General features: G+C 44.5%; 1 protein-coding gene across 5 annotated transcripts in view; it reads left to right on the top strand.

Moving 5' to 3' along the window:
• Positions 1-286: 286 nt before the first annotated feature.
• Positions 287-11,298, top strand: part of SBNO1 (strawberry notch homolog 1) — a 31,014-nt gene continuing 20,002 nt past the window's right edge. The window contains exons 1-6 of one of the 5 annotated variants that reach the window (XM_083804431.1): positions 341-519; positions 6,555-6,688; positions 7,274-7,378; positions 8,120-8,429; positions 10,204-10,245; positions 10,622-10,722. In XM_083804431.1, coding sequence (XP_083660557.1) covers positions 6,557-6,688; positions 7,274-7,378; positions 8,120-8,429; positions 10,204-10,245; positions 10,622-10,722 — 690 coding nt within the window. In that variant the 5' untranslated portion in view covers positions 341-519; positions 6,555-6,556. Of the gene's footprint in view, positions 520-869; positions 1,425-4,635; positions 4,923-6,554; positions 6,689-7,273; positions 7,379-8,119; positions 8,430-10,203; positions 10,246-10,621; positions 10,723-11,298 lie in introns of those variants that run through there. The other 4 variants (XM_083804432.1, XM_083804430.1, XM_083804434.1 and 1 more) reach the window with 4 other exon arrangements.

Genomic DNA, 11,298 nt, shown 5'->3' with positions numbered 1-11,298 from the left:
GCTTTTTGAGAACGCGGGAGCCGCTCGCCGGTTTTTTTATTATTATTTTTTTAATTTTTATTTTTGTTCCCCCCCCCCGCGGAGTCCGGCTGCCTTCCCCCGCCGCCCGGGCGGGGCGGGAAGAGGAGCGGCGCGTCACGTGATGGCCGAGCGCGAGCCGGAGCGCGCCAAAACGCCCGGCGGGGGCGGGGGGAGGGGCGCGAGGCGGCGGCGCCAGGCGGTCACGTGACGCGCGCGCGGCCTTGGGGGGGGCGAGGAGGAGGGGAGCGGGTCACGTGCTCGCCGCGCGCGCGCCAGCGGCGGGCAGTGCCTGGCGTCGCGTGGGGGCGGTGCGCGGCGGCGGTCACGTGGGGCGGCGCGGCGGGCGGCCCTCCCCCCCTCCCCCTCCCCTCCGGCCTCCCCTCCCCTGTGAGAGGGGAGGGAGGGCCAAGATGGCGGCCGGCAGTTAGAGAGCGGCGGGGCCGGCGGCGGGCACTGCGGGGAGCGGCCGCGGCGGGACCGGGAGCGAGACGCGAGCGAGTGAGTGAGCCCGGCGCCGCTCCCCGCGGCCGCCTCGGGGCGCTCCCTGCGCGCGGGGGCCGCCCCCGGGGCTCCCTCAGCGCCTCAGCGGGGCCCGGGGGGGGCTCCGGGGGGAAGGGGCCGGGGGTGGCGGCGGGCCCCGGGCCTGCCTCGGCGTCTGGGCGCGGGCCGGGCCTCGCCGGGGGGCGGTTGGGAGCGGGGTGGAGGCCGGGCTGGGCCGCGGGAGGGCGGGCGGGCGGGCGGCGCAGCCCCCGGGGGCTGTGAGGAGCGGGGCGGCGCGGGGGCGGGCGGCCTCCGTTCGGCCCCCGGTCTCTGCCTTCGGTCCCCGGCCTCGGCCCCGGCCTCCCCGCCGCGGCTCCCCCCGGCCCTTTGTGCTCGGCCCCCGCCGCTCGCCTCAGGGCTGCGGGGCCGCCGTGCTGCCCTCGGAGGGGATTCCCGGTGCCCCGCGGTGCCGCCCTGCGCCCTTTCCCCTCTCCTCAGGCTCCTCGGAGCGGCGGCGGCGGCGGCGGGGGGGGAGGGCGGGGGAAGGCCGCGCACCGAGGCAGCTCCCGGTACCGGCATTACGCAGCCGAAGCAGCCCCCGGTACCGGGGTTACGCAGCCGCTCCGGGCCCAACCCGGAAGTTTTTGTCCGCCCCACGTGGCGGCGGCTCAGCCCCCCCGGCTCCCCCCGGCCGCCTGCGGGGCCGCCGCGCCTCGCCCCCGGGTTGCCAGGGGGAGCGCTCCCTGCGTCCCTGACGGGCCGAGGGAGAGGAGGCCTCGCGGGGCTCCCCCGCGTTCGTCCCGCTGTTATTTTTAGCCGGCCGGGTTCCGCGCTTTGTTGGAGGGGTGAAACGAGGAGCACGGAGCTCTTTCTCTAGGTGCTTGCGGCGTGGTTCTTGGTCTTTGGTGCCCGCTGAAGGCTAGGTTAGTGCCTTACGCGTAAAAAGGAGTTAAATTAATCTGTTAAATTATTAGCGTGAGCAAACGACGATTTCTTACACAAAAACACAAAACTTCTAGTTAAGAATTAACTCAGCGATAGACTGTTTGCTTTTGAAGTACATAAATTGTCTGGATTAAAGTAACGAGTAAAAATGCCTGGATATTTTGCTAGTTTCTTAAATCGAAGAGCTTGATGATGATGTCAAACAAATAATTTACTATGGTAGGAGTTGTGTAACAGCCTGACATTCAGATTCTTTTCTATTATCTTTCTTGCTGGTGTGCTGTTATATTTGAAAGTGATCTTAGTCTTTAAAAATAAAATGTGGGCAGTTTGTCTGACTGTTCAGACAAGTTCTTTGGTGTCAGAACTGGTTGATAGCTGCTCTAGGAGCTTGCGCCTTGGGTTACACCTGGAACTGACTCCCACAGCAAAACCGAGGAAGGGTTCTGGTGTTTAGGTGCTGTGATAATCTCTTCTGGGTTTTTATTTCTTAAAAACCTTTCCTGTCAGCTAACTTAACCTCCATACATCTAGTCTGAAAGTTGATTTCACACCAAATTGTTGCATTGTTCAGCCATCTAATATTAAGGAAAAAAACTGGATTTCCCATCTTCTTTCTGTACGTCCTGCCTGCTGTAAAATTCATAAAGCAGTTGGGAGAGAGCTTTAGGGCAGGGTTGAATCCCACGGTGTGGTATCCTGAGCTGTGCCTCGTGTCCTCCGAAGTTTCTCTTTGGAGAGAGAAGTAGTGTTTGAACAACTGGTAGGGTATTTACAGGGCTGGACTGATTTTCACAGAAATCTAGAGATAACTTTGTACATTTACCTGCAACGTTAAGCAGTAGTCCTGAGGTTAAAGGGTGTAAGGATGGGTGAGTGGGGTAATTAGCCTTGGGTTTGAGCTCAGGTTTTTTGTTTCCGTTTCTGTTGTTGTTACCCAGGCTACTTTCTAGAGGCAAAAGGTGGGATGAGCAGAACCCATGTGGATATCCAGCGAACCCTGCTGAGCGGGACTGGGAGTTAACAGCCCTCACACATCTCTTGTGCGAGGCTGCCGCCGAGGGGATTGTGAAATGTTTCTGCTGCCAGTAGTGCACAGGTCAGGCAGGTGGGGACTGGGGGACACATCTGCTTTTCTGGGCTGCATCATGATTTGCATGATACCTCACATGGCTTCTAATATAGCTTGAGTGACGTGTGTTCCTCTGAAAGCTCCTCCTAATAAAAGGAGAACTAGTTGCTTAACTGTGGTAGTGTCGAAGGCTGAGCAATAAAACCGAGTTTGCAGGTTGGGCATGCCGGAGGCCGGTTGTCTGAAGGGTTTAGCAATAGATTCCCTAGTTGATTGTGATGTTAACTTCAGGCTAAGTTGTGATACTGTAGTTCTGTGCCTTTTATAGGTTCTTACCCTATAGGGCGTTACAATGTGTAACTGACAGATTTAGGAGTGAAACCTTTTTATGGTTTCAGATTCTACCCTACTCTTCTTGGGGGAAATGGAGAGCAGGTTGCTTACCATGTGTTTTAGCATTTTTTTTTTGTTTTCTGTCTTTCTAACAAAGCTAAAATGGAGGGAGGGAGAGAGCCAGGTTGGCATGGATACATGTCGTAATATTAAACATGGCATTCTGGTTTTGTTTCTTTAAATCAGAAATTATTTACATAATGCACAGTGATAGGGAAACTGTCGTTTTGTCAAAGTTTCAGGCCGTGTTCTTCAGCAGTATAGCACCTTACAAAAATGTTTGGTATATTTTCCTAGGCCTTCTTGAAATGGCAGCAGGTTGTATTCTCTTTTAATGCAAAGAATAGCTGGGATACTACAGTTGAAATTCTATAAATCCATATTTTTAGTTTTATCTAACAGGTTGGTTCTTGCTCTGTGACACTGGACAGCCTGACTAAACATAGACAACCTTGTCTGCAAGCTTCTGCATGCTCAGAACGGCTCTTCGACTGGTGAAATGCTCAGGGAACAGCTTGTAATATTCACAACTTTTTGTTATAAATATTTTCTTTTGGAGTTTTTTAAGATGTGGCAAACAGGTCCTTATATAGTATTGCCAAAGCTGAGCTGCAGAGCCTGATAAAGTTGCTTTCACTTATGTTAACTAGGAAGCCTCCTACCTTGCAAGATTATGGGGCTGTTTCAGCCTGATAACGTTTTAGGCTTGACTAGTGTATGTCACAAAAATAAAATAAGCTATCAAGATGCAGCTTTTCCTATATATTTTTTTAATCTTCTCTTCCTTACTAATCTAAAACTACATGGGAGAAAAGGGGGGGTGGCAGCGCGGTGGCACTTGGAAGGTTCACAAAATCTAAAACTGGTGCCAAGTATTCAGGGCTTTTAATGTAAAAATTCTAGAAGTTCAGAATTCCTTTTGTTCTAGTTTCAAACAATGCAGCTTTGTTCCTACCATCCAGAAACAAAATAAATGAAACTAGTTAGTCAAACTTTCATTGTCCAAGCTGTGTGACAGACAAGTAAACAATTGCTGTTGTTTCTGTTAACGGTTGCTAACAGTCCAGCCAAAGCTAATTTTTAAGACTGTTCAAATAGGAGTTAGCATGGGAGGAATACAGCTGGGGGATTTCTCGGATGAAGACAGCTCTGGTAGGAAAGTGGGGGTTCGGAGCTGACCGTATGCACTCTGGAATTCTAGGAATTGCTATGCTAGTTTTTATTGCTGCTCATCTCGCAGAAACTTTGAAGCAAGCAATTAACAAATTACTTCTGTGACTGGTTTTTGGAACTCAGACTGATTCAAATATCCAAGCCATTGTGTTTTTAAGGGTTAAAAATGAAGTGTTCAGGGCAATTGTTATGTTAAACTTGACCTTAAACAGACTTGATAGGTTGTGGCACCATTTTAGAGTGGTTGGGGAAGATGCGTTTGTGTGTGTGGTGCTGTTATTTTTCCTAGCCTCGGTTTGAGCCTTAATTTCATAGGAAGTCCTTGCCTCGTATTGCAGTACTAGACTAGAAGTTATCTTAAAGAGAACTAGGACAAAAGAATACTGAAGTAAACAGCTCCAAGCTTCTGTTTTCCTATGCCCCTGTTCTGTAAAGAGGTGCATATGCATCTCTCAACTGGGCTCTAGCCATACCTCCTTCTAGAGGTGGCTCAAGGAAAACTACGTGCAGGCTGAACAATGACCTAACTGTCGCTCTTCTTGTACATTTAGGTGTTCTTGTTTGACTGTGAGCAAAGGTGTTTGCGCTGTGCAGAAGAGTGCCTGCTCCTTCCCAAATGAGTGCTGCAAAGTTACAATTGTGAAGTGTTGCAGGGCCGCCAGTTTGAAGGGGTGACCAGTGTTAATTCCCCCCACTGTACAAACTCACCTGCAACGGCTGAAGTTCTGAACACCAAAAGGATCGAGAAGCCAAAACTTCGTTTTGCAGGCTTCATCTTTCTCCTCCCACCAGTTTATAATCAGGGAACAATGCTGTAAGCCTTTAACCAAAATGATGGGTCAGTATTTTAGTCTGATGAAAATTAGATTTATCCTTCCCATTTCAGTGGTTGTATGCATTTATAGACCCCTTTTCTGAGATAGGGGGCTTAATATTTCTGAAAGGTAAAGCCAGCAGTCTGCTCTTACTCGCTTTTATTGACCCATTCAGGACTCCAGGAGACGGACTCGTGGGAGGTGATGTCCTCTGAAGGAGCTGACACGTAACTTGTCTGCTCGCTATCTTCAGATCTGCCGTGCCAATAAACTACAAAGTAGGCTGTTCTGCCGACTTAGCTGATCACCTCAAGTGCTTTATTTTTCTTAGGGAAAAAAAGGTCAGAGTATAGTTCTGACATAGCAAATGGCCTTTAATGGGATCGCGTTGGGTTAGTAGGAGCTCCACCGATTATTTTGTTGCTTTGGTATTCTTCTGGACAGAACAGTCTTTGAGGCTTAAAAGTACATCTTCCCGCTTGTCCCTGTACCATACGTCAACTCCTTCGGCTGCGGTGCCACCGTCTGAGAGTTGGTCCACTAGAAGAAGGTCTCTCCCTATTATTGGGCCTACTAGAGCTAGGAAGAGCAAGAATTAAATGCCCGAGGCTTTATTTACTACAAGAATTACCTGTTCTGCCAAACGTGCTAGGTAATGTGTGTGACCGACCAGCTAGCTGTGGCTTAGTGTACCCGTAGAGAAGGATAAGCGACTGAATGCTGCTTCATCTGTGAACGTGTCTGAAATGGCAAATGTTTTTGTGTTCTTATCTGCTTCAAAGTATGTGTTCAGCTTTGTTAGTTTTCTGTTTTGTTACCAATGGGTGGTAGTGGTGGTGCGGAAAGCAAGTGAAATGAATTTCTGCTTAAGGTGTATTTCGGAATATGTAAGCAACAGCTGAGGTAACAAGTGAAATTCAGTTTTTCTCTTAGGACTTCCTTAGGAGAGCAAAACACATCTGTCTTGAACAGCATTTGGCTTTTTCAGAAGTTTATACACTGCCTAGCGTAGCTTTTTGGAATTAATTTTGCTTGTCCTACACGTGAAGGAGCCTGTGACCTGATGCTGGTGTCCTATTTAATGTGTAGCTAACGTACTACTATATGGAACATTTGTTCTTTCCCCTATGCAAAACAAAATTTCTCCCATGAATGAATTACTACCTAATGAAACGGTACGCAAGAAATAAAAGCTTCCCTTACAAGCTTTTTATCGCTAAATTGTTGTTACAAGATAAACTAAATGAATTTTAATTGTGCTTCCCTCGTGCGGTGTGCTTTACTGACAGAGATGCATCATTAGCATAATAGTCTCGCCACTTCTGCCTCTTGATATTTCTTGTCATGCTTAAAAATGTAGTGTGATGAAGACTAAAAAGGCCATCTTTTTTCTGTAAGTTAATGAGTGTCATAGCATTCTGCGTAGCAAACTTTTTTCCTACCTACTTCTAAGTTTGGGCATATTGAAAAGATTTGTAGAATATTTTTTTGAAATGAACAAAAGAGCCGGAGCAAATACAGAAAGTGAAACTATGTATGCAGGTGACTGCACTGCACGTGTTCTTAAATACAGGGAAGGAAACTTTAAATGTGTGTGCACATGCACAGTAAGTCACAATTAAATGTAACTTGTGTTTATGATCTTAATTTTTTAGAGATGGTGGAGCCAGGACAAGATCTGTTGCTTGCTGCTTTGAGTGAGAGTGGAATCAGTCCAAATGATCTATTTGATATTGACTCTCCGGACGTGGTTCTTGCAAATCCAGCTCCAACTCCAGCTGTTCAGCAGGTTAAAACAAGAACATTGTTGTTTGCTAGAGGACATAAGAGCTTGTACTTGATGTATTGGGAGAGGAGGGAGGATCCATAGCAAATGTTCAAAGAATGTGGAATTTTCATGAATTTATTGCTTCATAATGCTGAGATTGGAAAATGACTTGTCAGTTCATTTTAAACTTTATACTAACACAATCTGAAACACGCTATTTAGGTCAGTATAGTCATATATTTAACTTGCCTGGTTTCATTATGTTAAATGGGGATGTACTGTCATGTGGCCATAGAGAACTCTGCATTACTGGAGTCGTCTTGCTCTCCCTTAAAATGTGCACACTCTTAATATCTGGCTGCTTCCTATGAGATGTCAGTGACGTCACGAACCTAATAACGTTTTCTCTGCAGTTAACTAATGGTCTTCAACTTTTCTGGATGGAAATAACCACTTGATGACCTTTTGTTTTCAGTGCAGCCTTTGTTAGTAAGCTCAGTTAAGGACTTCCCTATTAACTTTCATTTTGTGGGTGGGTGTTCAGACTTGAATTTGATTTCCTGCTAATACCAGTACCTAGTGATTCTTTCTTTCCTCCCTCTGCAGTCAGTGCCACTTAGTGCATTAGAGCTAGGCTTGGAAACTGAGGCCACAGCTGCTGTGAAACAAGAACCAGAGACTGTATCAACTCCAGCCTTATTAAATGTTCGGGTAAGAACTTCAGGGTTTTGTATGTGTATGTTAGTGAAACGTCACAAAAGAGCTGGGACTGTATCATGCCAGTTAGCCGTCATCTCAGTACTATGTATTTTGAGCCTGTGAGAGCTGAACAGACCCATGGGTTAATAGGATTTTCATGGCAAGGAGCACCAAAGAGGACAAGCAGCATGCAGAAAAACATTTTGGGGTGTCCAATGTGCATTTTACTTCCCCTGCATGCATATTCTGGGTATATGAAAGCTTTGGGAACTTGAATCCTGTGCCTGAACTATGCATCACCTTTTGTAACTGCAGATAATTTTGAGCACCACAAGTGTGGTAGTTGCACCTGAAGGGAGAATATAAAAGGCCAGATCTGCAGCGTGTCTGAAAGGTTGCCCCAAGTACTTCAAGTAATCCAAGTTATTTACTCCACAACTGTGGAGATAGTTTGTATGTTGGAAATTTTCTTCAGTTTAGTGTTTCTATACCCATGGAAGTTATGTTTTGTGCCTAGATGTTTAATCCTTCATCCTATTTATTTACTTTCCCTTGCCTTTAAAAAATGCAAAAACACGAACAGCAATATAGTGGTAAATGTTTTGAAAGACACTTTGTGCTCAGCCTGTTGTACCACAAGGCAATTCTTACTAACAGAGTTCGTAAATGGTGACTCTTGTGCTCTAGCTGAAAGGCTAATAGTCTGCTTTTTTCACTGCCGTCTGAAAAATCTCCCTGGTTCTTTGTTGGTAGCAACCACCATCCACCACAACCTTTGTGCTGAATCAAATAAATCAGCTTCCAACTTTGGGGACTACAATAGTGATGACAAAAACAACACCTGTTACAACCACGAGGCAGACTATTACTGTAGCAAAAATCATTCAGACCAGCACAACTACTCGACCCTCAGTTGCAGCACCAGCAGTACGGAATGCCTTGACCACTGCACCTTCGAAGGACCAGATTCAGCTGAAAGATCTTCTGAAGAATAATAGTCTTAATGAACTAATGAAGTTGAAGCCACCTCCTAACATTGCCCAACCAGTAGCAACAGCAGCAAGTGAGTGTTCTTCTTTCTTCATAATTACAGTATTTTGGATAAATGGTAAAATAATCTTGTGTGAAGATATTTGTACATCTTATATTTTGATTGATTTTTGGAATATCACAGTAAAATGAAAGTGTGCAGAAAACCTTATAAATTCTGTTCAAACTCTAATAGTGTTAGAATTCAGGGTGAAGTAATACAAAATAACAGGCTTTAAAAAAGTTACGCCTTCAGTTTACCATAAGGAATGAGGAAAATGATGTTTTAAAATGCAGCTGGCAAATTCGTAAAATTAATTTGTGGGCATTACTGAAGTTGATGGCTTAGCTTTCTTGAGCCTGTGTGAGTTCTTGTTCTGCTGTATGTTTGCTGTGGAACTACGACAGATGGGCTTGTTCCCTTGCATCTTCCAAAACAGCTCTGTAGTACTCCTATCATACAGTGTTTCTCTAAAGTATCTCCCAAGAAAGGAGAATCTTGGTAGCCCTGTATATTTCATGGGAAGCATCAGACCTGTTATGTTTAAAAAAAAAAAAAAAAAGGTGCTAAAAACTTTGTTTGCTTCCATGTTACTGCTTTAAGATGGTGTTATGTGCCAGAAGTATTTTATTACCGCGCTCTAAATCTTCACCTTGTGATACCTTTCATAGTCTTTTCTTGTATGCTATTTCTAACATGTAGTTAACTTACATGATTAGCTTAAATAAAAGGGGAAAAACTGCGTGCATACCTATTTTTAAATTGCAGTTTAATGTCTAAAGTATTGCATGAAATGTATTGGTTTCATTTTTTTGAGTTATTCTGCTTTTAGCATGAGGTAAGATTGGGCTACTTGAGTTTGAAAATATCTCTATTGCTGCTTTTCCTGAGAGGTACACAGGCTTCTTCTGTGTTACTATTTTATCATTGTCTCTGAAATAAATGTTACTGATTTTTATAGGCAGAGTTGAAAGTACGCCTCTTTTTCATCTGCAGGTAGAATGCGCTCTAAACGAAGCCAGCTGTTAGGATGGAAACAAGAATGTTCCTCCTTGCTCATTGTTCTGAAGTGGTTAACAAAAATTGAACTTAAAAAACCAACTGAAGTTACTGAAGTTGAGGGGTGGGAGGCAGGAAAAGCAGTGAGGGAGAACAGGAAAGAGTTTTTTAGGATCTCAGACTTACCTCTTTGTACTAAATGAAAGCTCACAGAAGCATGTAAAGAATAAGGAATTATCAAGACCCAATAGGTGGTGTAGTGGCACAGCTGCAGAAAGTAGTGGAATATGCATCTTCTCAAGTAAGGAGACATGACTTTTAGAACCACATTTCTAGTCTTATTTATGTGCTTGTGGTTTTGGACCTTTTTCGTTCTTATTCAAAAATAATTAAAAAAAATGGTAAGTACTTGTAGAAAACTTGGGGCAGAGAAGCTTGTGGAAGGAAGCGTGGTCTTTTCATACAACTCAGGCAGCAGAAGTTCTAGATTGTAAAAAAAAAAAATAAAAAATAAAAATTAAACAGCCTCTCTGAGGCAAATGCTTTCTGTGCAATTGTTTTAATTGTTTTCTAGGGTCAGTTGCATGAAATCTAATATGTATTGACTATTGACCTCATGGAAGCTTGACCGCTCTTTTAATTGTTTTACATGTTTCCTTGCATTAATTTCTTTTAATTCTGTACTGAGCCCTATTGCTAGTTGATTCCAAATGTGGGTGAAGACAGGCAAGTTAGTAAATCTCCATCTTGAAGGATCCTGTTATAAACTCTAAACAATTGAGACCAAAGTTGGTTTTCTTTTTTTCAGACATAATTGTAGTTCCTAAGGTGGTAAATGCCACCAAACCAGGTACGTTCATTTCTGTTGAAACACTGAGCTTTCTGGTTTGTTGTTAAACTCCAGAGGTTCACAAGGTGGAGTACTTCTAAACACTGTGTCTAGATTTGGTGAAGGTCTCTTTTTTATTTTGAAACTAATACACGCCTGTATCAAATGTGATGGTATTGCATGGGAAATTTTAAATAGTAGTGGGACCTAACTCCTTGTGTGCTCAGACACGTTAGTTTTGGACACAAATATTGATAGCATTATGAAGCACCTGTGTCCTACTGAACAGTAGTGTCCTTCTCTGTTAATGAGCTGGAAGAGAAGTGTTGAAATCTGAGTCAGCGTTTAGAGGGAATTCCCGTAAAACACAGCGGGTGTTTTTTCTTTTTTTTTGTAGCTGATCTAAGCAATGGTGCAGTGAAGAAGGAGGCTTCCACAAAAGAGGTAGCAAGAATATGGATAAATGATATTAAAATGAGAAGTTTTTCACCTACTATGGTAAGTAGTACAAGTAGTTAATCTGCTAAATGAGTTTATATTTTATCGGCCCCAGCCAACTGTGACTGGTTTCGGTGGTTACTTGTATTTGCCTGTTGTGGTAGAATTGTACTGAGTGCATCTGTTTCTTCAAAAGGTTTGCTTCTCTGCTAAGAGTACTTGATTAGATGACTAAAACTAACAGCTGTGTAGACCAGGCAGCCTGCATACTAAATGGCAATTTCTTGAAGTTACCTTTAACAGGACCTCGCTGTGTGGACGCGAAAGGATGTGCTCCAGTTAAAGCTGATAAACACCTCGCTCGCTGTGTGTTTTTAAGACCTTCTTCTTTTAAAGTATCTCTGTGTAACTAGCAACAAGGAAACTAGGAGACTTTCTCTAGCATGACTGACGTTTTGGGTGGTTTGATTTAAGATGTAAATAGAGTATCATTCAATAGCCTTAAATTTTAATAGATGTTTACAGCACCAGAACGTATTTTAGAGTTTCATCATCATCACTGATGGAATTGGGTTGAAATTTGTGATGAGCAGTGCTCCTCAGTAACTGGCACAAAAAATTTTCTTTGGGCAAATA

This window comes from Anser anser (genome assembly GCF_964211835.1).
Source record: "Anser anser genome assembly, chromosome: 18".
NCBI lineage: Eukaryota > Metazoa > Chordata > Aves > Anseriformes > Anatidae > Anser > Anser anser.
Note: the sequence above shows the minus strand (reverse complement) of the source record. Positions and strands in the feature narration are given on the sequence as shown.